This window comes from Eublepharis macularius, chromosome 3 (genome assembly GCF_028583425.1).
Source record: "Eublepharis macularius isolate TG4126 chromosome 3, MPM_Emac_v1.0, whole genome shotgun sequence".
NCBI classification, from domain to species: Eukaryota; Metazoa; Chordata; class Lepidosauria; order Squamata; family Eublepharidae; genus Eublepharis; species Eublepharis macularius.
Window position 1 is genome coordinate 186,501,103 of NC_072792.1, and position 25,563 is coordinate 186,526,665.

Genomic DNA, 25,563 nt, shown 5'->3' on the forward strand with positions numbered 1-25,563 from the left:
AGGAGAATAAGACAGCCTCCCCCTTGCTTCTTGATGCCCTGCTGAATGTCAGGCTGTGGCTTAGTGGCTGAGCACCTGCTCTGCATGCACAAAGTCCCAGATTCAGTCCCAGACACCTCTCACTGGAGTATCTCAGGGACTGAACCTTTCTCTGCTTGCCCGTCACAGCAATCAAGAGCCAGGAAGGCCAACAGCCCAAATCCAGGCAGTTTTGCAGGCTCTCCACTGGACTGGGCTGCAGGCAGGGACCAGAAAGGCAGGCTCCATAAAGCCAACACTTAAGAGTCTCTCTACACAAGACATCTTACATGGGGATGCTCAAGTGTAGAGAGACGCAATGTTAACTGGGAAGCATAGTTTAAAAAAACAGAGCTGGCAGAGATCGCTCCTCAGAGGGTTTGTTAATTTCATCTTTGCCTCCCCCAAGGGGAGGGTAAATTGACAGAGCCTTTTGGGGAGCCCTGTGGCACAGAGTGGTAAGCTGCAGTACTGCAGCCCAAGCTCTGCTCATGACCTGAGTTCGATCCTGGAGGAAGCCGGGTTCAGGTAGCCGGCTCAAGGTTGGCTCAGCCTTCCATCCTACCGAGGTTGGTAAAATGAGTACCCAGTGTCCTGGGTCGTGTAGATGACTGGGGAAGACAATGGCAAACCACCCCATAATAAAAAGTCTGCCAAGAAAACGTTGTGATGCAATGTCCCCCTATGGGTCAGTAATGACTCAGTACTTACCTTTACCTTTTGGGGAGGGGGGGGAGGAGGCGGAGATGAAATTAACAAACCCTCTGAGGAGCGATCTCCACCAGCTCTGTCTTTTAAAACTACACTTCCCGGCTAACATTGCATTTCCCTACACTTGCGAGTCCTTCTCTAAGAAGTCTCGTGTAGAGAGACTCTTACTGCACCAGGTCTGCAGAAGGCCCATCTGCCTCTGGGGAGTGGGACACAACTGGGCCTAGCACTCTGTGGCCGCTAAATAAATCAGTAGTCACCTAAATGCAACAGGGGTAAATCTTTACTCCAAATAAAGCAGGCATTTAGTGGCATATTACTCAGGTGCAAGCAGAAATAGGATAAAAATCTGGCTTAGCATTCTACGACCACCTCCAAAATAAACCTCAAAACCGAGAGTGGGTAATCAGAGCCGAACCTAAGCTAAGTGCTTCTTTGATAAACTTGTAGCAGGCAGATGGCCTTGAGCCGCTTACAGGAGACTGGAGATCATCCACAAAACCGCTCCACTGTACCTTTCCCCGGTTTTCCCCGGCTCATCCATCTTACAGGGCATTTAGAAAAGATTTACAAGATTTATAGCGTGGCTTGTTCTCTTCCTGTTTTACGGCATCCCGGCCCTAATCGGTGGTGGCCAACAGCCAGAGGGGCTCTTGTGGGAAGGAAGGACAGAGCAACAGAGCAAAGGCCAGGCCTCTGGCAGAGGTAAACAGTTCACGTAAACATAGGAAGCTGCCTTTTACTGGCTCAGATCAATGGCCCAGGACTGCCTACACTTTCTCTTCTCTACAAGTGGAAATACACACAAATTATATTGTCGAAGGCTTTCACGGCCGGAGAACGATGGTTGTTGTGGGTTTTCCGGGCTGTATTGCCGTGGTCTTGGCATTGTAGTTCCTGACGTTTCGCCAGCAGCTGTGGCTGGCATCTTCAGAGGTGTAGCACCAAAAGTCAGAGATCTCTCAGTGTCACAGATCAGAGATCTCTCAGTGTCACTGTGACACTGAGAGATCCCTGTCTTTTGGTGCTACACCTCTGAAGATGCCAGTCACAGCTGCTGGCGAAACGTCAGGAACTACAATACCAAGACCACGGCAATACAGCCTGGAAAACCCACAACAACTACACACAAATTATTTGGGGAAGCTCAAGGGCAGAATGTTATGTGTGGTCCTCAATTCCCGAGCAGGCTGTTCTTGCTCGGCACACATGCCTGCCACTTTCACAGGAGCTCCCTTTGTGTGATTGCATTTGCAAAGGAGTCCAAAGGCCCCCATGGAGTCCGGAGGGCAGAGCTCCAATTCAGCTCTGTTTTAGCAGCGAGAACTCCCAGGGATGGACACTGCAGAGCAAGGACTCCAGGCTCCTCTAACTTTCCAATCTGCATTTCTTTAAGGTGTGGAGAAGTGTCAAGGTCTGCATTTCAATGAATGGAGGTGGAAGGTGGGGGGAAGCTGGGAATTTGGCAGCTCTAAACAGCCAGGGAGACTTTGAGCCGGAACGTGGGAAATATGGAGCAAACTGAAGTGCGACTGAGCAAATGAGTGCATGGGAAGTCAGAGGGGGGACACGTGAAATGAGGTTCTCTTGAGCAGGGGTGGCCAAATTGCGGCTCGGGAGCCACATGCAGCTCTTCTAGACATATTGTGCAACTTCCTGAGGTCTCCGAGTATCGCCATGGCTGTACAGTTTATTTTAGTTTATTTCCTTCCCTCCCTTCCTTCCCTTCTTTCCATGTCTTTCCCTCCCTTCCCTTCTTCTTTCTTTCCATTCTTTAATATTTTCAAGAAAAATGTTGAGGTTGCCAGGTCCGACTCAGAAAATACCTGGGGACTTTGGGGGGGGGGGGTGGAGCCTATCAAGGATGTGATATCACTTTTGTCAAAGGTCAGGTGATGGCTCTTCCCAAGCGCCACCCCTTCCGATGATGTCACTTCCAGCATACGGCTCCCAAACCCCACCCCTTCCTGTGATGCCACGTTCAAGACACTCCCCCAAACTCGCCTCTTCCTCTGAAGTCACCTCAATGCATCACGTCTTGCGACTCTCAAACATTTGATGTTTATTCTACGTGGCTCTTACATTAAACGAGTTTGGCCGCCCCTGCTCTTGAGCATCCTTAGGTACCTGGTAACGTGTATTTCCACCCTACACCTGCCTGCTATATGAACTCCTTCAACGGGAGATGCTGGGACCTTCAGGGTGCAGGAGCAGGCCCTCTCCCCCCCCCCCACCGGGGCCACGGCTCCTCCCTTCTGCGGTTCCCATCTCTTACCAATCTGCAGCAGATCAGGAACATGCTAAAGACCAGCGCCCACATCTTCCCCTCCCAAATCCCCCTTCCCCTTCCACGGTCCACTTTAACCATGGAATGAGGTTGCGTCTGAATGATCCCTAATTGATGGTGACCTGAACGCCCCTCTTCACTAGTGTCCAGAGCCAGGGACGTGGGCTAGGCAGGGAACCTGGTTTCGTTCAGCGGGGAGAGTGCCGGGTGCAGACACAACGGTTAAAGTGAGAGGGGGGGGGCTTGTGTGGGAGAAGCAGCAGCAAAGACGGTGACTCATCCCACTCCATTGAAATTCAGATTAGAATCCTTCCTGCTTTTCAAGGACCCCGGAAGGCAGTCCGTAAGCTGTTTACTGGAGTTAGGAGAGCTCCTTTGAATTCTCTCCGTCTGAACAGAACTGGATGGACCCTGAAAAACTGCTTCATGGCTCAGATACTGTATTTGTCCTAGAAAAAGACCCTCTTCCTCCAGAGCACCGAAAAGCAGCCGTGTTTGGCTGAAAGAAGATGGGCTGGTGCATCTGACCGGCTCAGTGTCTTTCCGACCGTCCCAGGCATGTTCCCTGGAGAGACGCCATAAACATTTTTCTAAATAAATACATACATAAGTAGGGACGTGGTAGGTTTCAGTCAAGACACGTATCCTGCACAGCATCCGAGTTCACATGAGACGCCAGGAGACCCACGGCAGACCGCTTTTGCCTTGCCCGCATGGCATATGCCTCAAGCCACAGCGTGTGCCCGTTCGGAAGCACTGACCGCTCTGCAGAGAGAATGGCAACTCGCTCCCAACGACCTGCGTACGGGCCAGAGGACTAGGGGAGGGGAGGGGAGGGGTTGGTGGCCTCCACAAATCGCAGCTCCTACCGTTGCGGAAAATGTGGCGGACTTCTGCACATCCCACCCGCTGGAAGGCCAGCCCCTGAGATGCCGCAGGGATTTGTTCTATTGCAAAAATCAGCATTTGTCCTTCCCCGCCACGTTATCTTGGGGTGGGTGGGCAGTTGTAGGTCTAGATTCTGTTGTCGAATCAGTGCTCTGGTTCAAGTCAGAACTGACATTTAAAGTAGTTTCAAAGGATTCAGATTTCTTGTCCCTTATGTTCTTTTTCTGTTTGGACCAATCATACACATTACTTTCCTCATAATCTGTGAGCCAATCCTTCAACCCATCCCTGCCCTTACTGTACTGTACAATAGAGTTCTGTACATTTCTTCCGGCTGCAAAGGCTCAGATCCTATGGACTAGCAGCCAGCACCTTTATGCTCTGACCTGTTTGAACAAGCTCGTCTCCAAAGTTACAGCACCCCCCAGGCTCACCTCGGGTCTTTTGCAAAGTCCCTACAAGCCCAGGTGCTGCCCCTACAACTCAACCAGACTCAGTAAGATTCTGGCTCAATGACACTTTGGGTGCTCATGCTAAGAAGCCGCCAGTGGGATGTACAACCCTTAGGGCAATGCATTTGTGGGGATGCAAGCAGCCCCAGGGCACAGACCCCAGAGGGAAAAAGAGAGTTTGCTTTGGAAGCCATCTATAAGCAGAGCCCTGGACCAAATATGACCAATGTGAGCTCCTATCCCTGCCTCGTAAGACCCGGGTGGGGAAGGGGGACCCGGGGTCTCTCTTGGGTCTAGCGCGCAACCTGTGAGTGGAACGAGCTGGACTCCCATTCAGAAGCCCTCGGCAAAGCAAGAGGCTTGGGATGAAGCCTTGGCAGCACAGACAGGGTCCCATTCATATGTGCCCAAGCTTCTGTTGTTCTGGTAACCAGTGTTTTTTTTGGGGGGGGGGGGCAGCACAAAGCCAGGAGACCACACCCTTGACTCGGCCTGTTGGTCCAACCATCTCATCACTGGGTTGGATTCTCCAGGTGCTTTTCACTAGGAAGTCTCTTTCCTCCCACAGAAGTTGCTTTCCCTGGCGCAAGCTCGCCTCACATCAAGGGAAGGTTCTTCCCACCTGAGAAAAGTGCCCCGCCACTTGGGGAACAGATCTACGGGATCCAACCACCGGGGGTTTCACAAGCTCCTTCCCAGCCCTGCTGCCTAAGATGCTCACAAGCAGAGGTGCTGAGGGACTGCATGCAAAGTCCCCGTCGGAGCTGCGGCCCTCCCAAACAGGCACAGCCAGCCCGAGAGAGGATGGAGGCAGCTCTGTGTATTCAGAGCAACAGTCCCCAACCTTTTTGGCCCCAGGGACTGGTTTCGTGGAAGACAATTTTTCCACGGACCGGAGGGGTGGGGGAATGGGCGGCCGTGCCTCACCTGTGCCTTGCCTGGCCGGCTGACTCCCATCATGTCTCTGGGTCTCTCCTCCCGCTCCAAGCCAGCACACGCTCAGTTGTTGCCTCATGCTGTGGTCGGTGTGGCTGTGGTCATGCTGTGGTCAGCCAGCCAGGCGAGGTGATATTTCGAATGAAAAGTGCAGGGCTGGCGAGGCGTAGACGAGGCGCAGCCGCCCCTCCCAAGACAGCGACTGCCTACCTCGCCTGCTCCCTGGAGCCGGCTCTATGCTCACCCGCCACTCACCTCCTGTGCGGCCCGGTTGCTAACAGGCCATGGACCGGTACTGGTCCACGGCCCAGGGGTTGGGGATCCCTGGTTTAAAGCACCAAGCCACATTTGGCTCTGAAAGCCACATTAATGCTGCAAACCAGTCAATTTTCCACTCAATTTTCTTCCCTCTGACATCTACTCCCGCCAAAGAAATCTATAGAATCGATGGAGAAATTCAACTCACCTTTCCGTTGGGACTGGCCTTCTTGAACACTCTGCAAGACAAGAAAAGGAGGGGAAAGGAGAGCGTCAGCAGTGCAGCAGGCACCTCCACAATTCGCAGACGTGGAAATTCCAGTACGCATACAAGAATCCTCCAGCTGTTTCAGGGAAGGAAGCCAACCTGACCCTTTTGAGTCTCTGGACTGACTCTTTTCCTTGATGGGGGAGCTTTGTGCATGCCTCACACTGCACAGAGCACAGAGGCAGAACATGTGAGTTTCTGCAGCGTAGTGATTAAATGATTGGGCTGTAAATCAGCACTCTGCTGGTTCGAATCCCACTCCTGCCTTGGGTGAGCCACTCCTCTCAGCCCAGCTCCCCAGTTGTATTGTGGGGATAATAACAACACTGACTTTGTTCACCGCTCTGAGTGGGGCACTAATCTGTCTAGAAGAGCGGTATATAAGCGCAGTTATTATTATTCTATGTGGTCTGAGTTTGTGGCTGCACCATGCTGGCTGTCAGCAACCCTGGGGTAAAGGGCAATTGCCCCCAGGTGAGCAGCCCATAAAGAGACTTAGCTAGCTGTGCTCCCACTGCCACGTGTGATCCTGCAAGATGGGAAGTCTTAAGACAGAGTTACAGGCACAGCTGTCATAACACCGAGCTTGTCCCACCCCCCACCCCTACCTTGATACACTTTGTCTTTTTTCCCATTGTAGCTAAAAATGGGTGGGGGAGAAGGAGAAACCAGCATCTGTCTCTTCACATTGCTCTCTAGTCAGAGATCCAGAGGAGTTAGCTGTGTTAGTCACAAAATAGTAAAGAGTCCAGTAGCTCCTTTAAGACTAACCAACTTTATTGTAGTATAAGCTTTTGAGAATCGCAGGTCTCTTTGTCAGATGCATCGTCAGCTTTCGAGAACCACAGCTCTCTTCGTCAGATGCATCAACTTTTGAGAACCACAGCTTTCTTCATCAGATACATCATCAGCATTTGAGAACCACAGCTCTCTTCGTCAGATGCATCAGTCCAGGTGCTACTGGACTCTTTACTCTCTAGTAAGGGCAGCATAGCTCGGTGCTCTGGCACATGCCCTTCCATGCTGTCTGCTGCTTTCCCAACTAGCAAATGAAATGCCACCACCTCCTATTCTGCCTGACCCTTCCCAAGGAGATCTCAAGCTTTGCTTCCAGTCTGCCTAGCTGGTCAGGACCAGCCGGGGCTCAGTTCACTGCACAGAAGCAAGAACAACAGAATTGTCCTGCTGGGCAAAATGTGTGCTCTTCTGCAGACCAGAGGAGAGAGATTTGCTCCAATGATTATTTTCACCCATGTCCACCAACTGTGAGTTCTGTGTAAGCCGCAAATCAGTGTGCCCACAGGTCTCTATATCACCTATATACACAAATTGGAAAGTCTCCGCTGATTGGCCGTGATAATAACATTCAGCAGAGCGCAGATGCCCCAGTTGAGAAAACAGCTGATAAAGAGAACCGGATTCCTGCAACGCTCGCATCAGCACAGGAATGGGAAATTCAACACGATTTTCATTTTTTTTTCTCCCTTCCCACAAGCCCAACTGCGATAGCATCAAGCAGCAAAAGATGAGCGTCCTTACTCAGAGGCAATTCAATTAGCCCTCATTACTGCTACATGAGCCGACATCTGGGAACGTTAATCTCGGAGGATGAATTTCCAGGGGGAGTGAGTCTCATTAAACGTGCTGCAGCCCAAACAACCGAGAGTCTTCTGTGACGCCGTGGAGGCAAGCGTCTGCCACCACAAGTGTGCTGGCTTTTAAGATGTCACAAGCCTGCTGGCCATTTAATCTCTGTGGGCTTTTGATTCCTCCCAAATCTCTTGCTGCTCTCATGCACATGGGATAATGCAGTTTCAATGCACTTTAGCAATCATTTGGAAAAACAACTGCTAAAGTGCACGAAAAGTGCATTATCCAGCATGCTCCAAGGGTATCCGTAACTCTGTCGTGAATATGCAGAATCGTCAGAAAGCAACACATTATATATTTTATATCTATCAATCTATCTCAAAGGGAAGGTGGCACGGTATAGCCCGATCTTGTCGGATCTTGGAAGCGAAGCAGGATCAGTACTTGGATGGGAGATTGGGCCCATTTTGAGCCCCTGCGGAGTGTGGGCGTGCTCCCAGGGGCCACGCTCCTGACGTGACATCATCGCGCTTGTGGGAGTGTAAGCGCGCACCCCCCCTCTCCCTCAAGGTAAGTGCCAGGCCCCTATCCCCCCGCCGGGAGGTTGAGGGGACCTGGCAACCCTATCTAGGACTAACGTTAGACAACATGGAGCACTGGTGGTACATAGGAGTACATATTTAAAGCAGCAGATAATACGTAAGGCAATATAGTGATGAAGTCTATGGTCCCTAACTCATTAGAGAAGCATCTTCCCTACAATACAGCCCTCCCATTTGAATAAAAAGCCTTTTTGAATGGAGGTATTGCCAAGACTAGACCCACTTTAAGCTACTAAGTAATGGAACTAACATTAAATAAAGTGTGATAGAATTTAATGTGGATCTAAAATATATAAATGTATATATATATATATATATATAAATTCTGCTGGACCTTTAAAAATAGGTGGAATTAGTATCACTTTGGACTATCTGCTTGGAACTGAGGGAGGGGGGTTTAAAAAATAACTCATATATTCTAGCTATATTTTATATGTATTCCATATTATGATGATGATGATGATGATGATGATTCAATTTATTACTATACTTATGCATAATCTTTTAGATGTATTTAACAGGGGTTTTTTGCTAAAAGGTTCTATGCTCTCCTGTTCTTTTCTTTTTTAAATAAAACTTAAAATTTAAAAAAATATATACGTATAGCCTTGTGGATGTGCAGTTTCCCACCCCCCCAGCCCCACCGAGAAGCACACAGCTAAGTAGCATGTTTGCTCTGGCAAAACCAGGCACGGGAGCTCTCCTTCTGGAGGTATGGTTTTTCCTGCACTTCAAAAGCGCGTATCGCTGGCATTTCTTTCTTTCTGTTAAAAAAACAGAAAGGCGTATCACCCTGGCACAATACATATTCTGCCAAGATCCTTATAGTTATTTTATTGCTATTAGAGAATCTGAAAATCCCAGGGCACTGACCAAGAAGCAACAAGCTTTTCACCTCTCCCCCCCCCCGCACCCCCTTTTAAAGATCTTTGGGCTCATCCGCTCAAGGATGACTTTTTTACTGAAGCAAAAGCACGTACGATGCATCTTGGAAATCCTTCGAAAACCGTTTCCTAAACTGTGCTACGCGCAGTACACGTGGCGGGAGCCACGCCGCTTCTCATTTGTCACAGGTGCCACCCAACAGGGGCCCATGCCAAACTCACACAAAGACAGCCTGCTTTTTAGTTCATTCACACTGGCTGTAAATCAGACGGCTGGGTTCTGAGAAGGACCACGAAACTCCAGGGGGAAAAAACGTGGTGTGTACCACACACGAGAACGTAAGAAGACTTCGCTGGATTAGATGAGTGGGCCATCCTGCACGTGTGGGAAGGCAAACTCCCGTCATCCGCTCCAGCCCGGCTGCAAAGCCTCCAAGGATCCCTATGGCTCAGTGCCGGCTGCTGTGCAGGACAGCCGGCCTGATCCTGCCCCCCTGCAATCCCTTACCGCTTTGTCAGGTCTTCCATGGCAGTGGTCCTGAAGCAGCCGGTGTTATCCTTGCACCAGCCACCGCCGATTCTCCCTGTGCCACCCCCGCCCCCGCCCAGGTCTTCAGGGCTCGACTAACAGGCTCGGCAGCCTGGGCTGTGCTTTCGCAGGTCAAGAGTGTCTCGCAAGATACACACCGCACACTCGCGACTGGAACGGCCAAGTACCATTGCGTCTGTGTGCACCGCCTTCCTCTTGGCACCTGGCGAAAGGGCTGCTGTCGCCACAGAAGGCACGGAAAGCCAACGCCCCTCTCCGGCACATGGCATTCCAGCTGCTCCCCAAGCCCCAGAGAGGGTGGCCGGGGAGGCCCAGCCATTCTTAAGCGGCCAGCTGCAGGCAGAAGTCGCCAAGAGGACCACTTTGCTGCGGCCCCCAGGGGAGATGGGTGATTTCAAACCCAAAGGGAATTCTGCAGCTTTCCTCTCTGCTCCTTTCTCCTCCGGCTTCCTCCTCCTCTCAAGGCCCCTCACGATTCGCTCAGCCCCTGCCATTTTACGCTTGGCTTGCTGCTTTCCTAGGCCCTTCTCTGGCTTCAGAGCAGGACTGCTAATGGCAACGGGGTCCCTCCCTGCCACCAAAGCAAAGCCCTGCCAGCATTAGAGGAGACCAATATTTTTATTTTTACTTCATTTATACCCTGCCTTTCTCCTCAGCGGGGATTCTTTTTCCTCTCAGCAACCCTATGAGGTAGGTCAGGCAGAGAATGAATTTCTGATTTCCTCCAAGAGATATGAAGGCTTAGGGGGTGTGGGGAGGGGGGAATGTTCAGGGGAAAAGAACAACCCTTTCCCCATTTCCCCTCCCCCCAGCTTTTCTTATGGCAAAATTAGAAATTTGGGGAGTTGCAAACCAACCTCCCAATGAAAAAAATTCTCTTTCGGAAGGAGTGAAATGCTTTTTAAAAATGATCTCATTCAGAATGTGTAGTACGAAAAGATTGACGTATGACAATCTACAGCAGAAGGTTCATGTATATACTATCCTACGATATAAAAGGTTAAGCGTATTTAAGACAACTCACTTCCTACCCTGGTGCACCTCCAGAGGGCGCTGCTGTGGACGGAAGCCCAGATGAGGCAGCCAGACCTCCAGAGAAGCCCAGGATGAAATCAGGCGCAGAGCAGCTAGCAATGCCTGCCCCCCACCTTCACCCAGCTGGGATCAGGAGCAGAGCAGGTGGCAATGCCCAACCCCCATCTTTACCCAGCTAGGATCAGGAGTGGAGCAGGTAGCTATGCCCGATCCCTGCCTTCACCCAGCCTGGATCAGGAGTGGAGCAGGAAGCAATGCCCGATCCCTGCCTTCACCCAGCCGGGATCAGGAGCAGAGCAGGTGGCAAGGCCCAACCCCCATCTTTACCCAGCTAGGATCAGCAGCGGAGCAGGTAGCAATGCCCAACCCCCATCTTTACCCAGCTAGGATCAGCAGCAGAGCAGGTAACAATGCCCGATCCCTGACTTCACCCAGCTAGGATCAGCAGCGGAGCAGGTAGCAATGCCCGATCCCTGCCTTCACTCAGCTGTGATCAGGAGCAGAGCAGGTGGCAATGCCCAACCCCCATCTTTACCCAGCTAGGATAAGGAGTGACAGCAACAAAACACAATTTCCCGTGCAATAACAACGTCTCCCTATTTTATTTACAGTAATTGCATAATTTAACAGAACTATACCACATGTAACCAGTTCTAGGAAAAATTATTTTGCAGGCGTCATATATGCTCCAAAGTCCATACATAAAGTGTCCAGTGCTTCAAGTGCTCTATTAATATTGCAACAGGTATTAAAGTGCAAATGCTTCCTAGCACCATGTACACATTAATTATTTCATACAAGCTCGCCTTATATTCCAACTGGAGTTGGGTATAGTCCAAGATTTGGTTCCAATAAACTGTGTAGTTCACAGATCACAAGTAGACCTTTGCGTGTATTCTTTAGGTGTACATTGATAATTCTGTGACATCATTATTCTAACGGAAGGTCCAGATCACCATTGTATCCGTTTCCAAACTCTTTCTCAAAGAACACAGTTGTCAAAGTTTCATGCAGCTACCACTCCATATTAGTCATCAGTTTTCCAATTTTCACCATTTGAAACATTAATGAATCTTTTAAGCCGAGTTGGAAACATATTAACAGAGCAACATTTTTCAAACGGCATGAAAAAGAACAACAAATGCATCTACACAGAGATGTCATTGCCATCCCAGAACAGAGATTTATTTTATCTCCTATAATACAGAATAAGGCATTATTCCCCCCCCTCCACATCCACGACCCACCCACACATGTACCCTTTCATTCTCCAAACAACTACAGATTTTAACCAAGAAATGAGACTAAAATACTCCCCCCCCCCACACACACACACACAATTCCCTGGGGAAAGCTCATGTTTTAAATGACAGTGCCATGAATTTTTCATTGCTATCTTCCATCCTCCCCAAACCCCCTCCCCAAACTGGGCCGACTTTTGCAAATCATTAGCATGACCTCCGTAGACAATCAAAGGCACTAATGTGGCTTAATACCCATCAAAGCCAATAACCATCAATGCTACAGGCATGCTCTTCTGGTACCTGGTCAAAGAAGAGACTGGAGAAGGGCGGAAGGGGGGGCACAAATGCTTTCAAGGGGACCCCGCTGTGCCCGCCTCCCAAGAGGGACATCAAAACGCCAGGGTTGCCATGACAACAGCAGCTGGCTCCCTACCAAGGCACTAATTGAGGGAAGCTTTTCAATATGTTAATCATCTGAAAGACAAAAGGAATCCTCCGGGCACCATTGTTGGATTTGGGCAACCGTGCCCGCTTGTGCCATGCATGCAAAAAGGGAGCTGGAGGCGGAGAAAGGGCACCGTGCCCTCCGTCCCCCACAGCCAGAAGAAGGGCCCATGGTGTTCCACGCCCAGCACTCCTCATGCCCGATAAACGGGCAAATGACTTGGGGAAGGGGGCCGGCACTATGAGGAGCAGCGGACAGGCAAGCAGCTGGTGCGGGAGCCGTGTTGGTGTGTAACAGAAGAACAAGATTTGGGTCCAGAATCACTTAAGATCAACTAGATTGCCAGGGTAGGAGTTTTCAAGATTCAGAGCTCCCTTCGTCAGTTGCAAAGACTTTTCCCCCCATATTGAAAACTCAAGCCCTGAAACTCTAGTTAGTCTTTCCGATGCGACTGGACCCGAATCCTGGGCCCACCAGCATTCAGACGGGATTCAAGGAAGGCAGAAGACCTGGAAGCTCCATGTTGGTGAGCGGCACCCGATTGGCCCTCTGGTGTCACCTGGTTCCACGGCCCAGGAAGATTCTGGACAACGGGGCGAAGGTCCCAGCAGGGCCGTTTCTTCAGCCAAGCAACCCGGGAGATTGCGTAAGGCTGCCCAGTGAGGAGGGTGGTGATGCATCACCAGAGCCCAGCCGGCTTCCATCCATCAGGGGCACGGCAGGGGGCTGGTATCACCTCCTGGGCCTGTTGGAAGGGATGCAGGCCGGAAGGGAATGGCTGTGCCTTGGCCGGGGCTGCAAAATGCCCTGAACCAGCCCGGCACCCCAGATGGAACCCTCTGCGACCCAACCCTTCCCCTCAACCGCCAGGGCCGGCACGCCTATGGAGGCCAGGTAGGCGGTGGCCTCGGGCGCGCGGGCACTGGAGGGGGTGTTGGGGGCAGAGGTGCGCGCAGCGAAGCTGGCATGACTGGGCTGCAGCTACTGCTGCAGCCAGCCAGCCAGCCAGCCAGCCAGCCAGCCCCTTGCTGCCGCCGCCGCTGCCACCGCCATACACCCCAGCTGGGCACAGCCTCTATGTGCCGCTCGAGCAGCGGCTCGCGCCTTCTGCACAGGGCCGGCGCGCTGCCGCCGCCACACGCCCCAGTCGGGCGCAGCCTCCACGCACCGCCCCAGCAGCGGCTCGCAGCTTCTGCGCCCAGCTGGGGTGCGTGGCGGTGGAAGCACGGGGCTGGCTGGCTGGCTGCAGCAACTGCAGCCAGCCACGCCAGCTCCGTTGCGCGCTCCTCCGCCCCAGCGGAGTGCAGAAGCCGTGAGCTGCTGCTGGGGCGGCGCACGGAGCAGCCTCCGCGCGCCGCTCGAGCAGCAGCTCACGGCTTCTGTGCTCGGCGGTCCTCCGCGCGCCGCCCAGCCCCGCTGTGGCGCATGATGACGTCTGCGATGACGTCATCACGCAGTCTGTGGCACGCGCGCACAGGGCGTGCGCACGCCACCGTGGGCGCCAAAACCTCTGGCACCGGCCCTGTCAACAGCCCTAGTGTCATGGGCCAGTCTGGGCTTAGCGAAAGTGAGGACTCCTCAGGAGGAGAGGAGCCTCATGTAACCATCCCTGACTCAGCCAAAGAACAGCTGCTGGCTAATCAGAGTCCATAGCCAGCAGCTGAGGCAGAGCCGCCAGCACCCTCCAGCTCCTACACCACAGGGGAAGCCCAGCCAGGGGCTTCCACCCCCCCCCCAGGTTCACCCACACCCAAAGAATGCCACAGAGGAAGGCAGAGAGTGGAGCTACAGGAGAGAAGGCGCAGAGCTCGCCTCCTCGGATGATGCCAGCTGCTTGTAGATAGCGATGATGAGTAGCGTCAGGATGGAGCCCAAGCAGCTGGCTGCAAACCATGCCTGGCTATAAAAGCCAGCCTAGAGGAACTGCCAGGTGCGGAAGCAATGGGTTGGGAGTTCTGCCAGTGCTGTGGCCACCCCCTTGAACCTTTGCCCTGCTCCTGTAGCCATTGGAGCATGCTCTGTCTCTGCTTGCATGTTGACCTGGCTTTATGGGGACTGACCTACGGACCCCCTGACCTGGCTCTCAAATGTTGGACTTGTGCTCTGACCCTGGCCTGGACTTTGACTGGGGCTTGCCTGGCCCTTGACACCTAGGAGGAAGGTTATCAACTCTGGCTTGGGAAATATCTGGAGATTTGGAGGGTGGTGCTCAGAGAGGATGGAGTGTGGAGAGGTGGTAAGGTGGTAAACCTTCCCGAGAGTCATGGAAATATGGATTACAGCACATTATACTTAGTAACACACATAGCATTCTAGTGAACACTCTATGAACTTTACTGTAGCTTTTTTTAGCATGTTGTATAACTACACAGGTGTTCTTTCATCTTTGACAGCCAATTAAAGATACTGGGCAGTAGCAGATAAATGTTCTCTAATTCTTAGAACGGACCGATGCTGAGCTGCTCACTTAACTTTTCCAGTCATCTTTACTGATTTATCTCTCTTATCTCACAGCTGGCCACAGTGTCACTCTTTGGCTAGGTAGAATGTCACATGATTGAAAACAGGACTGATTAATTAATGAAATCTCAAACCAATCATAGCTTATCTATACTATCACATGAAAAAGATCTTAGATTTCTGCATCAGGGCTTTGGCTGAAGGAAATCTCATGAAGATCTAGGTGAGAAACTTCCTTTTGTAATGGGTGTCATGGGAACTTCAACACATTTCATAGTAAATCTGATTGATTTAAACTTAGATTTAATTGAGAAATGTTAGGAGACTCACCCTAAACTGAGTTAATCCAGTCTATTGATTTCAGTGGGCTTAGACTGCAGTAACTGCTTAAGATTTCACTGTTAATTCTTGTTGCCTTTATCCGTTCCATCTTTGTAGGTTTTATCTTAATAAGCATTTATATTTTGATATCTTGCTTTATTAAAAAGGCTAGAGTTTATTTTAATAAAAGAAATTGTTAAACTCCTAAGAGGGGTCTTTGTGTCTTGGTGGGGAGAGTATTGCAAGAAGAACTCTATAAATGATAAAGAGTCCAGTAGCACCTTTAAGACTAACCAAGTTTATTGTAGCATAAGCTTTTGAGAACCACAGCTCTCTTCGTCAGATGCATGGAGGGCAGGGCTTTTTTTCTGGGAAAAGAGGTGTTGGAACTCAGTGGTGGAACTCAGGACCGCACAATGACATCACTTTGGGTCAGCTGGAACAAGGGGGGAGTTTTTTAATGTTCAGTAAAAATGTTCACATGGCTGGTGGCCCCACCCCCTGATTTCCAGACAGAGGGGAGTTTAGATTGCCCTCTGTGCTGTGGCGCAGAGTTTAGATTGTGCTGTGCTGTGGCATAGAGGGCAATCTAAACTCCCCTCTGTCTGGAGATCAGGGGGCGGGGCCACCAGCCATGTGACCATTTTTAAGAGGTGCCAGAACTCCATTCCACCGCGTTCTTGCTGAAAAAAAGCCCTGATGGAGGGGATTTGTTACACTTGTTATTTTGCTGTCCCTGTAAAACAAGCTCAGAGCGGATCACATAAAAATATAAAACAGAGTAATAAAATAATTAAAAACAATTACAGTTAATAAAACATAGCAGCATTCCTATTTCATAGATCCAGGAGTTAGCCGTGTTTGTCTGTAGTTGCAAGATAGTAAAGAGTCCGGTAGCTCCTTTAAGACTGGGGGAGACATACATTCCCTCTCCCTTCACATCACTGTGGGAAGCGAATTTAATGGGCTGAAATATTTTTAAGTCCCTTTATTATTTTCACGTAACTTTACTGTATTCTCAGGTGCATTTACTATGCTTCCACTTTTACATAGTAAAAGAGTGAACTGGAGGTAAAGCGATCAGAGAGAAATGCCTGTTATTTGTTGTTTGATAGAAGGCTGCCCACATATATACACACTAGGTTGGTCTACCAAATAGTAAAATACACATATATCACCGTACATTATGTTATAGGTGAGCGGGTTGGGACCGGCATATCTTCGGGACCGCCTCTCCCTGTATGTTCCCTGGAGATCGCTTCGATCAGCGAATAAATATTTACTTGTGGTCCCCGGCCCTAAGGAAGCCCGCCTCGCTTCAACCAGGGCCAGGGCCTTTTCAGTCCTGGCCCCAGCCTCGTGGAACGCTCTGTCAATGGAAACCCGGGCCCAGCGGGACATATTATCGTTCCGCCGGGCCTGTAAGACAGAGTTGTTCCGCCAGGCATTCGGTGATTGAAGGGGGCGGTGCCATGTCGGCCTCCCACCTTTGGGGTGGGGGAGGGTTCTCCCCACCACTGCACTTTGTTAATTTGTTTTATTGTTTGTATATTGATTTTAGTTCTTGTTTTTATCGATTTTAACTGTTCACTGCCCAGGGTCCCTGGGGATAGGCGGTATATAAATTGAAATATAAATAAATAAATAAATAAATAAATAAATAAATAAATAGGTTAGAAAGGGAAACCTCTTTTAGAATTAAGTCCTGTAGCTGTAGTATTGGGCAGAGAGAGAGAAGCTTTGAGAAGGGCCAAAAGAAAGCTAACTAAGGGGGAAAGAGAATAATGGCCAAACTCTGGTAAGAAAAGCAGGATAGATGGTAAAAGGAGAGAGTTACAGTTGGAAAGCAGGAAAGGGAGGACCAGGGGTAGAGAGAGCCATAAACAACTCACCAGGCTAGGATCAGGGGCAGAGCAGGGGACAATGCCCCCCCCTCCAAACCAGGTGCTTACACACCTGCGAAAGGACTCACGGAGGGGGAATTGCAACTGACTTTGAACTGTAAGTCTTTGCAGCAGACTCAATGCAACCCACAGATGTTGCACCACGTAGACAGGCTATCGACATAGCTGGGGTCATACCTGAACTGGGAGAGGGTTTCTAAACGGCAGGAGGCATTCTCTGATAGTTTAAAGTCCTGTATCCTGAGCAGCAGTGAGCTTGCCCGAGAGGGCTTGATGAGAACTAGCTCCTGCCAGTCACAGTGGACAATGCTGAATGATAAGGTGATTCACGAGTTTGAAGGCATGGAGGGAAAGCAACTGGTTAGCATGCATAAATTCCCAGGTTCAGTCTCTAGTTAAAAGGATCTTTGGTGTCTCTGTCCGATGCTCTGACAAGCCACTGCCGGTCAGAACAGTCAATGGTCAAGTGTGTGTGTTATGCGCTGTCAAGTTGCCTCCGACCTATGACGACCCTATGAAGGAAAGACCTCCAAAACGTCCTATCATTAACAGACTTGCTCAGATCCTGCAAACTGGAGGATGTGGCTTCTCTTATTGAATCAAGCCATCTCATTTTGGGTCTTCCTCTTTTCCTAGCATTAATGACTTTTCCAGAGATTCTTGCCTTCTCATGGTGTGACCAAAGTACAACTAACATCCTATATACACAATAGGCTGATCTCAGAATTTTAACAAAAATGGAAATTATTTTTTGATTATATAGCTGAAAATTAAGAATAATTAAGAATAAACCTAAACTTAAATTAAAACACGTGTTAAAAAAAGAGACCAGGAATATATGTCTGCAATAAAATCATCATTAGATATGAAGATAGATGGAAAAGATAGAATAAAGATATTTAGATAGAAGCGAAAAATTAAGAACATATATAAGCAAGTTCTATATAGATATATGATTTGATTGATAATTACATGATTTAAATGACTGGAGTTTATGTTTAATGGTTTTTTTGGTATGACTTAGACGACTGTAGACAATTGTAATAGTGGACAATGGTAGATGTAAGGTTTAGATGATTGTACAATTGTAGTTCATGTTTTATGTTTGTGAGTTTATTAACTGAAATTAAAAAAATTAAAAAAAGAACAGTCAGTGCTGAACTAGAGAGGCCAGTGGGCCGACGCAGGTAAGGAAGCTCAGCGGGTCCCGTCTTTCTCCAGCCAGTTTAAGCATCCCTGTGCAACCAGGAGGGCTAGAAACTTGTGTTGGTTTTTAATCAAAACTTGAGATTCCCCCACGAAGCTGAATCCTGTGCTCAGTGCCACAGCGTGTGGCTTTTCTGCCCTCTTGCAGAATCACAATCGCCACACGGCTTAGCCGTAACACGCTACATAAACATTATAAAGTAAATAATGTATTTGTAAATGGTGCTATTCCCAGGAGGGAATCTATGAGTCACAGCAGGATCTGACTCCCTGCCCCAGCAGGATCTACCAGGAGATTGTGGAAGGGAAAAACAAAGTCTGAACGCATAATAATAATAATAAGCATATCATATACTCCTGAGGTGCCAGGCACAAGGGAACACTGAGGACGAGACGGAGCAAAGGGGAGAAGGACGAGGCAAACGAAAGGCATGTTAACACCATCAGATCGGCCCACACTACTAGCGCCCTGAACATTGGGGCTATTCTTACTTATTTACATTATTTATAGTCCGCCTTTCCCGCTGAGACTCAAGCCAAGTTGAACAGTGGAAGGAGCCACATTTTGGCTGCTTGGATTCCTCCTTTTGACTCAGTAAAAGCAAATCACATACAGATGCTCACAAGTGATGCCAGCACACACTGGAAAGCCAAGGCGTGGCGCAGCTTTCGAACCCATGAGCACTTGCAGGCTGGGTGAAATTTTAAACCGCCCTCTCTTAATAAGCGGGACTGTGACACAATGTGCTATAACTTTAACAATCGAACAAGCCAAACAGGCAAATGTGTGGTCATACACGAAAATTTAGTCATAGCTTGCGTATCTTATTCCTTGCACAATCAATGTGGGAGAATTTAGCATACTGGTTGTTCAATCCTAAAAGGCTGTATAAGGTTTAAAAACGTCACTTCTCTATGCAGGGCCCCACTCCAAAGAAGGGTATGATCTCCGTCATATCTAGCGTGATCTGAAGATAGCACTGGTGGTTGGCGGCCTCTGTTCTTACCAGATACTCTTCCAATTTCAGCCAACTACCCCTTGCATTTACTGGGCTTTAGCCTCGCATTCTGTGAATTACTTTTCTCTGCACCCAGGTATACATACTATATGGGCTGCTCCCACACTGACAGCGCCTGTCTGCTGTCTTCTGGGGCATCCACACAATGTTGTCCTGTTGTCCATCTGCTTTCCAGCCTTTCTCCATCCTCAACACACTTTATCTCAAACTTGCTTTACTATGGTTGTTATGGATTTTCCGGGCTGTATAGTAGCCGTGGTCTTGGCATTGTAGTTCTTGACGTTTCGCCAGCAGCTGTGGCTGGCATCTTCAGAGATGTAACACCAAAAGACAGAGATCTCTCAGTGTCACACCGTGGAAAAGATGTTGGCACGTCATTTATATCTACTCAGGAGGGGTGGGGTTGAGCTGGAAACCACGCATGGCTTCCAGTCCTGAAAAACACCAGGCTAACAAAACACTCTACACCCGACAATAGCCCTGCAGAGAAGATTAGCACATCAAGCCCCAATCCATATGCAAAAGAACCTCCTCAGGATACAGTGAAGCCTCCCTCCATTAGCATTCCACACCCTGGGAAACTCTTACAGGATGACTCAGCTCAACCCCACCCCTCCTGAGTAGATACAAATGACCTGCCAACATCTTTTCCACACTGTGACACTGAGAGATCTCTGTCTTTTGGTGTTACTCCTCTGAAGATGCCAGCCACAGCTGCTGGCAAAACGTCAGGAACTACAATGCCAAGACCACAGCTATACAGCTCGGAAAATCCACAACAACCATCGTTCTCTGGCCGTGAAAGCCTTCGACAATATATTGCTTTACAATATATTACTTTTCAGAAAGAAAGTAATACCAGTGCATTAGCGCACCACCTGGATGGAAATGTCCACATTTTCAAAGGTCCCACCCACACTGACACCATTTTCCTTCAGTCACCCCTTGGTAGCCGCCTTTATCCCCCCCTCTATGCCACTGGAGGGAGTTGGTTTGTTAAAAACCTGTAATTGCTATAACACCCTGACCTGGATAGCCAGGCGATCCTGATCTCGTCAGATCTCAGAAGCTAAGCACGGTCGGCCTTGGTTAATAATTGGATGGGAGACCTCCAACAAAGACCATGGTTGCAGAGGCAGGCAAGGGCAAGCCATCTCTGTTAGTCTCTTGCCATGAAAAACCCTTCAGGGGGTCAACATAAGTCAGCTATGACTTGAGGGCACTCTCCACCAATTGCTATAGCTCTACAGCAATTACTTATTTTTTTTTAAAAAAAGGTGTCATGAAGCCTTCTGATGGTAGAGCATGGGGGGAAAGGAAGGGAAATGGTGCTCAAGGGAGGAGAGTGCACGAAAGAATCTTGTGTGGAAACTCCAGTCCTAAGTCGATGGAAATGAATTCAAAGCAGTCCTTGTGACATTTCATACATCCAATGAAGTGAGCTCTGGCTGATCAAAACTCATGCCATGAAACAGCAAGATTTGGATCCAGTAGCACCTCAAAGACCAACTATATTTCTAGGGTATGAAGCTTTCGAGAGTTAAAGCTCTGTCTGACAAAGGGAGCTTTGAGTCTCAAAAGTTCATACCCTGGAAATCTAGTCGGTCTTTAAGGTGCTACTGGATCCAAATCTTGCCCTTCTGCTACAGATCAATGTGGTGGCCGCCTGAAACGATGCCATGAAACAGGTTAGTCTTTACAGCACCAGACAAGCCTTGCTTGATTCCAACACTCTCTCTCCTTAAAATACCTCCTCTCCTCCCCTCTCACCCCTCTCCATAAAGCAATAATCTGATCTTTGAAACTTCCTTATCAGATTTAGCAGCTTAAAAGAAATTTAGCGGCCAGAAATTCAGTTCTTGGTTTGATGTGCTGCATTTGCATAATTCGTGGGAAAATGCGGGGGTGGGGCACGCACAGGACCATAAATCAAGGCTGCCGAGGGATTATTTCACAGCTCCCAGCAAAGAAAGTGGAAGGGAAAGCAAGAAAGATAAGCGAGCGGAGCTGTCACTGCAGGAGAGATCTCGTGCGGAAAAGAAGGGCTCATTCGTAGCAAAGAGCCGTCTCGACCAAACCCCCCAGGAGATACTTTCCATTGCCCTCGTCTGCCAAATCCGGTGCAAATATGAAATGTTCGGCACTCACAACATGGCACAAGGCGATGTATTGTCGAAGGCTTTCACGGCCGGAGAACGATAGTTGTTGTGGGTTTTCCGGGCTGTATTGCCGTGGTCTTGGCATTGTAGTTCCTGATGTTTTGCCAGCAGCTGTGGCTGGCATCTTCAGAGGTGTAGCACCAGACAGAGACAGAGACAGACAGACAGACAGAGACAGAGAGATCTCTGTCTTTTGGTGCTACACCTCTGAAGATGCCAGCCACAGCTGCTGGCGAAACGTCAGGAACTATAATGCCAAGACCACGGCAATACAGCCCGGAAAACCCACAAGAACCATGGCACAAGGCATTTACAAAACTGTGAAGCGATGTCAGTCGTGAGAAACATTCAGCTGCCAAAACGAATTTCTGCCGAGAGTCCTGGATTTCTAGTTGGTCTTTAAGGAGCTACGGGACCCAAATTTGGGTCTCGGGGCACTGGTTCTGATGCTCTCCGAACCTACACCCGGAGCATCCTGTACGGTTTTGCCAAGGGCACTGGTTTTTCCTCCCATTTATGAAGCTTTTCAATGAACTCCTTTAAAAAAAATGTTTGTTTAGGAGAGTTTTATGCCCCCTTTGCAGAGTTCTGTTCAAGAACAAGGAATAAGGAATATCTCATCCAAAAAAAACAGAGAGAGCTGATCCCCCCCCCCAAATGCTCCAAAATCCACCTGTCTGACCTGCCGGCTCCCTGTCCTGTGCGGCCCCCATTCCTCTTGGCAGATTTTCAGGACTACAAGCACCCAAATCATGCATCAGTGATCCTGAAATTATTCCTCCTTAGCTACACTGAGTGCACAAGTTACTCAACAGGACTTATTACTCGTTTAAGAAAGTTGTTTACTGCAAGTAGGTAAATGTTTGGAAGACAAACATAACTTCTCCTTGAACGTAAGAGACTTCTGATGCTAGAAGGGCTGACCTTCTAGCCTGGGACATGCTGCATGCCAAACATCCATCCCACCACTGACTCACAGGACACCCCCAAGTCATTGGGGCATGGCGAAAGGATTACAGAAGTAGGAGGAAGAGGCTGTGGCTCAGTGGCAGCATCCATGTGCCATGCAGAAGGTCCCAAGTTCAATCCCTGGAGAGGGTCAGAAAACAGATGATGTGAATAACATCTTCAAGAGATGCCACCAGTCAGAATTGGTGAGTTCGACCTTGATAGACCAAGATTCTGACAGTATAATAATAATAAATAATAATAATTAATAATAATAATGACGGCGGCGGCGGCGGCAGCAGTAACAACAACTGTGCTTATATACCGCTCTTCTAGACAGATTAGTGCCTCACCCAGACCAGTGAACAAGTTAGTGTTATAATTATCCCCACAAGGCAGCTGGGGAGCTGGGCCTGAGAGGAGTGGCTTACCTAAGGCCACCTACGGAGCTCGTGGCAGGAGTGGGATTCGAACCAGCAGAGTGCTGATTTGCAGCCGAACCACTTAACCACTGTGCTACAGCAGCTACAGTATGATAGGGATTCATGTGTTTCTGTAGGTTATGAGAAACCACTGACTCTCAATTAATTTATCCAAAGTCCGTATATGGTGAGAGGACCGCCTCTCACCATATGTTCCCCAGAGGGTACTCAGGTCAGCTGATAAACAACTGGGCCTTTTCAGTCCTGGAATTGATTCATTTGAAATGCAGTGCTGGAGGAGAGTTTTGCGGATACCATGAACAGCCAAAAAGACAAATAAGTGGGTACTAGATCAAATCAAGCCCGAATTCTCCCTAGAAGCTAAAATGACAAGACTGAGGCTATCATACTTTGGTCACATCACGAGAAGACAAGATTCTCAGGAAAAGTCACTAATGCTAGGAAAAGTGGAAGGCAGCAGGAAAAGAGGAAGACCTAAAACGAGATGGCCGGACTCAATAAAAGAAGCCACGTCCTCCAGTTTGCAGGATCTGAGCAAGTCTGTTCATGATAGGACGTTTTGGAGGTCTGTCATTCATAGGGTTGACATAGGTCGGAGGTGACTCGATGGCACATAACACACACACAACAGACTCACCTGGTGGAACTCTCTGTCGGCAGAAACCAGAGCCCGGCAAGATTTACTATCTTTCTGCCGGGCCTGCAAGACAGAGATGTTCCGCCAGGCATATGGTTGAAGCCGGGGCTGGGTGAGCTCCTTTTTGCCAGTCTCCTAATGAGCGGAGACTGCAGCCCTCTGCATAGTCTGCCGACCCACCTATTACATATGCCATCACCCATCCCATGGGACGCACTAGGTTGGGCTTAGTTTACGGGCTGTTGTGAAGAATTGCTGCCTCTTGTACTGGTTTTTTTTATGCACTGATTTTTCATGTTTTTATGTATTTAAATGTGCTTATGTATGTAACGTATTTTACTGTGATTTTATTGATTGACGTTACCCACTCTGAGCCTGCTTTCAGGGAGAGCAGGTTATAGATTTAATCAATCAATCAATGGGGAAGGTCCACAGCTCAGTGAGGGAGCAGATATATGGCATGCAGACTTCAGTTTCTAGACTCTCTATCTAAAAGATAATAATAATAATATTTGATTTATATACCGCCCTTCAGGACAACTTAATGCCCACTCAGAGTGGTTTACAACCCAGCTGGCTTCAAGTGGAGGAGTGAGGAATCAAACCTGGCTCTCCAGATTCGAGCCCTGCCGCTCTTATCCATGACACCAAACTGGCTGTTGTGTAGCAAATGCTGGGAAAGACCTTTCTCTACCCGGGACCCAGGAGAGATGCTGGCAGCAAAAGGAGACAAGACGGGACCAGGAATCTAACACCACACAGGGCAGCTGTGCATATTGCCCCATCTCTGCATGATACAGCGGGGAAGCAAATGCCTTCCATGCTGTGGGTGCCAGCTTCAATTGCTGGCATCTCCCGTGAAAAGATCTCTGGGAAAGACCTTTCTCTGCTCGACCTGCTGGACAACCACTGCTAGCCGGAGAAGCACGGATGAATTAAGCATCCGGGGCTCAGGATAAGGGAGCTGCCTATGTCAACAGGCCCAGTATCTCACTGGCACGTATTGGGACAATCTGCTATTTCCACAGCAATTGCTTCTGGGAAACAGCATCCACGGGTATAACGTGCCAGGTTAAGGCGCGGCTGCAGTCGGTTTCCAGTTCCTCGTTCACAGTGCAGTTCCTAGTTCCTCTTTCACCAATCTAATAAGTATAGATGAAACCTAAACAGCTCTGCGATTCAAAATAAATCACTGGACCTCCACGCACCCCCAGATTCCAGACCCTGTCCTGTAAAATGAGGCCAGGAAGGGTCACATCAGTGCTTAGTTCTCGTGGCCCCTTCTTACATGCCCAGGGGAAGGCTGATCACCACCGTGGGGTCAGGTAGCAATTTCCACCAGGCCAGTTTGGCTAGGGATCCTGATGGTGTTTTGCCATCTTCAGGGCATGGAGCAGGGGTCACTGGGGGCGTGGGGGGGGGAGGTAGTTGTGAATTTCCTGCAGGGGGTTGGACCAGATGACCCTAGAGTCCCTTCCAACTCTATGATTCTATGATTCTGATTCTGTATGTTGCCCCCCTGTTATGCTAAGAGCTTCAAAGCAGGGTATACCCTTGGGGAAATGAAGATTCAGAAACTGGAGGGCCACTGCACCCGAAAAAATGCACTGGATTACTCTAAGTCATATACCCCCAGACTGTGGACTGCGCCCTGCAAAGTCGCATATACTGGGGACCAAGTCAAAACTTTGTTTTGTGTGCCATGAACTAGGTTGCCCCCAGGAAATGCACAGAATTCCACTGCTAAGGTGATAGGGAGCTGTGAGTGTTACAGTCACAGAATCACAGGGTTGGAAGGGGCCATACAGACCTTCTAGTCCAACCCCCTGCCCAGTGCAGGATGAGCCTAAAGCATCTCTGACCAATATTCATCCAGCCTCTTCTTGAAAACTGCCAGTGAGGGGGAGCTCACCACCTCCCCAGGCAGCTGATCCCACTTTTGAACTACTCTGACCGTGAAAAAGTTTTTCCTAATATCCAGCCGGTACCTTTCTGCATGTAATTTAAGCCCATTGCTTCAGGTCCTACCCTCTGCTGCCAACTGGAACAGCTCCTTGCCCTCCTCCAAATGACAGCCTTTCAAATATTTAAAGAGAGCAATCATGTCCCCCCTCAACCTCCTCTTCTCCAAACTAAACATTCCCAAGGCCCTCAACCTTTCCTCGTAGGGCTCAGTCTCCAGACCCCTGATCATCCTCGTTGCTCTCCTCTGCACCCTCTCGAGTTTGTCCACATCCTTTTTGAAGTGAGGCCTCCAGAACTGCACACAATACTCCAGGTGCGACCTGACCAAGGCAG

The 25,563-nt window shown here is 49.2% G+C and overlaps 1 protein-coding gene across 4 annotated transcripts in view; it reads right to left on the minus strand.

Moving 5' to 3' along the window:
• The window catches only part of LOC129325603 (beta-arrestin-1), a 163,962-nt gene that overhangs the window by 48,683 nt on the left and 89,716 nt on the right, over positions 1 to 25,563 (minus strand). For 3 of the 4 annotated variants that reach the window (XM_054973376.1, XM_054973375.1, XM_054973374.1), the window contains exon 2: positions 5,759 to 5,789. In XM_054973376.1, coding sequence (XP_054829351.1) covers positions 5,759 to 5,789 — 31 coding nt within the window. Of the gene's footprint in view, positions 1 to 5,758; positions 5,790 to 9,402; positions 9,429 to 25,563 lie in introns of those variants that run through there. The other variant, XM_054973377.1, reaches the window with a different exon arrangement.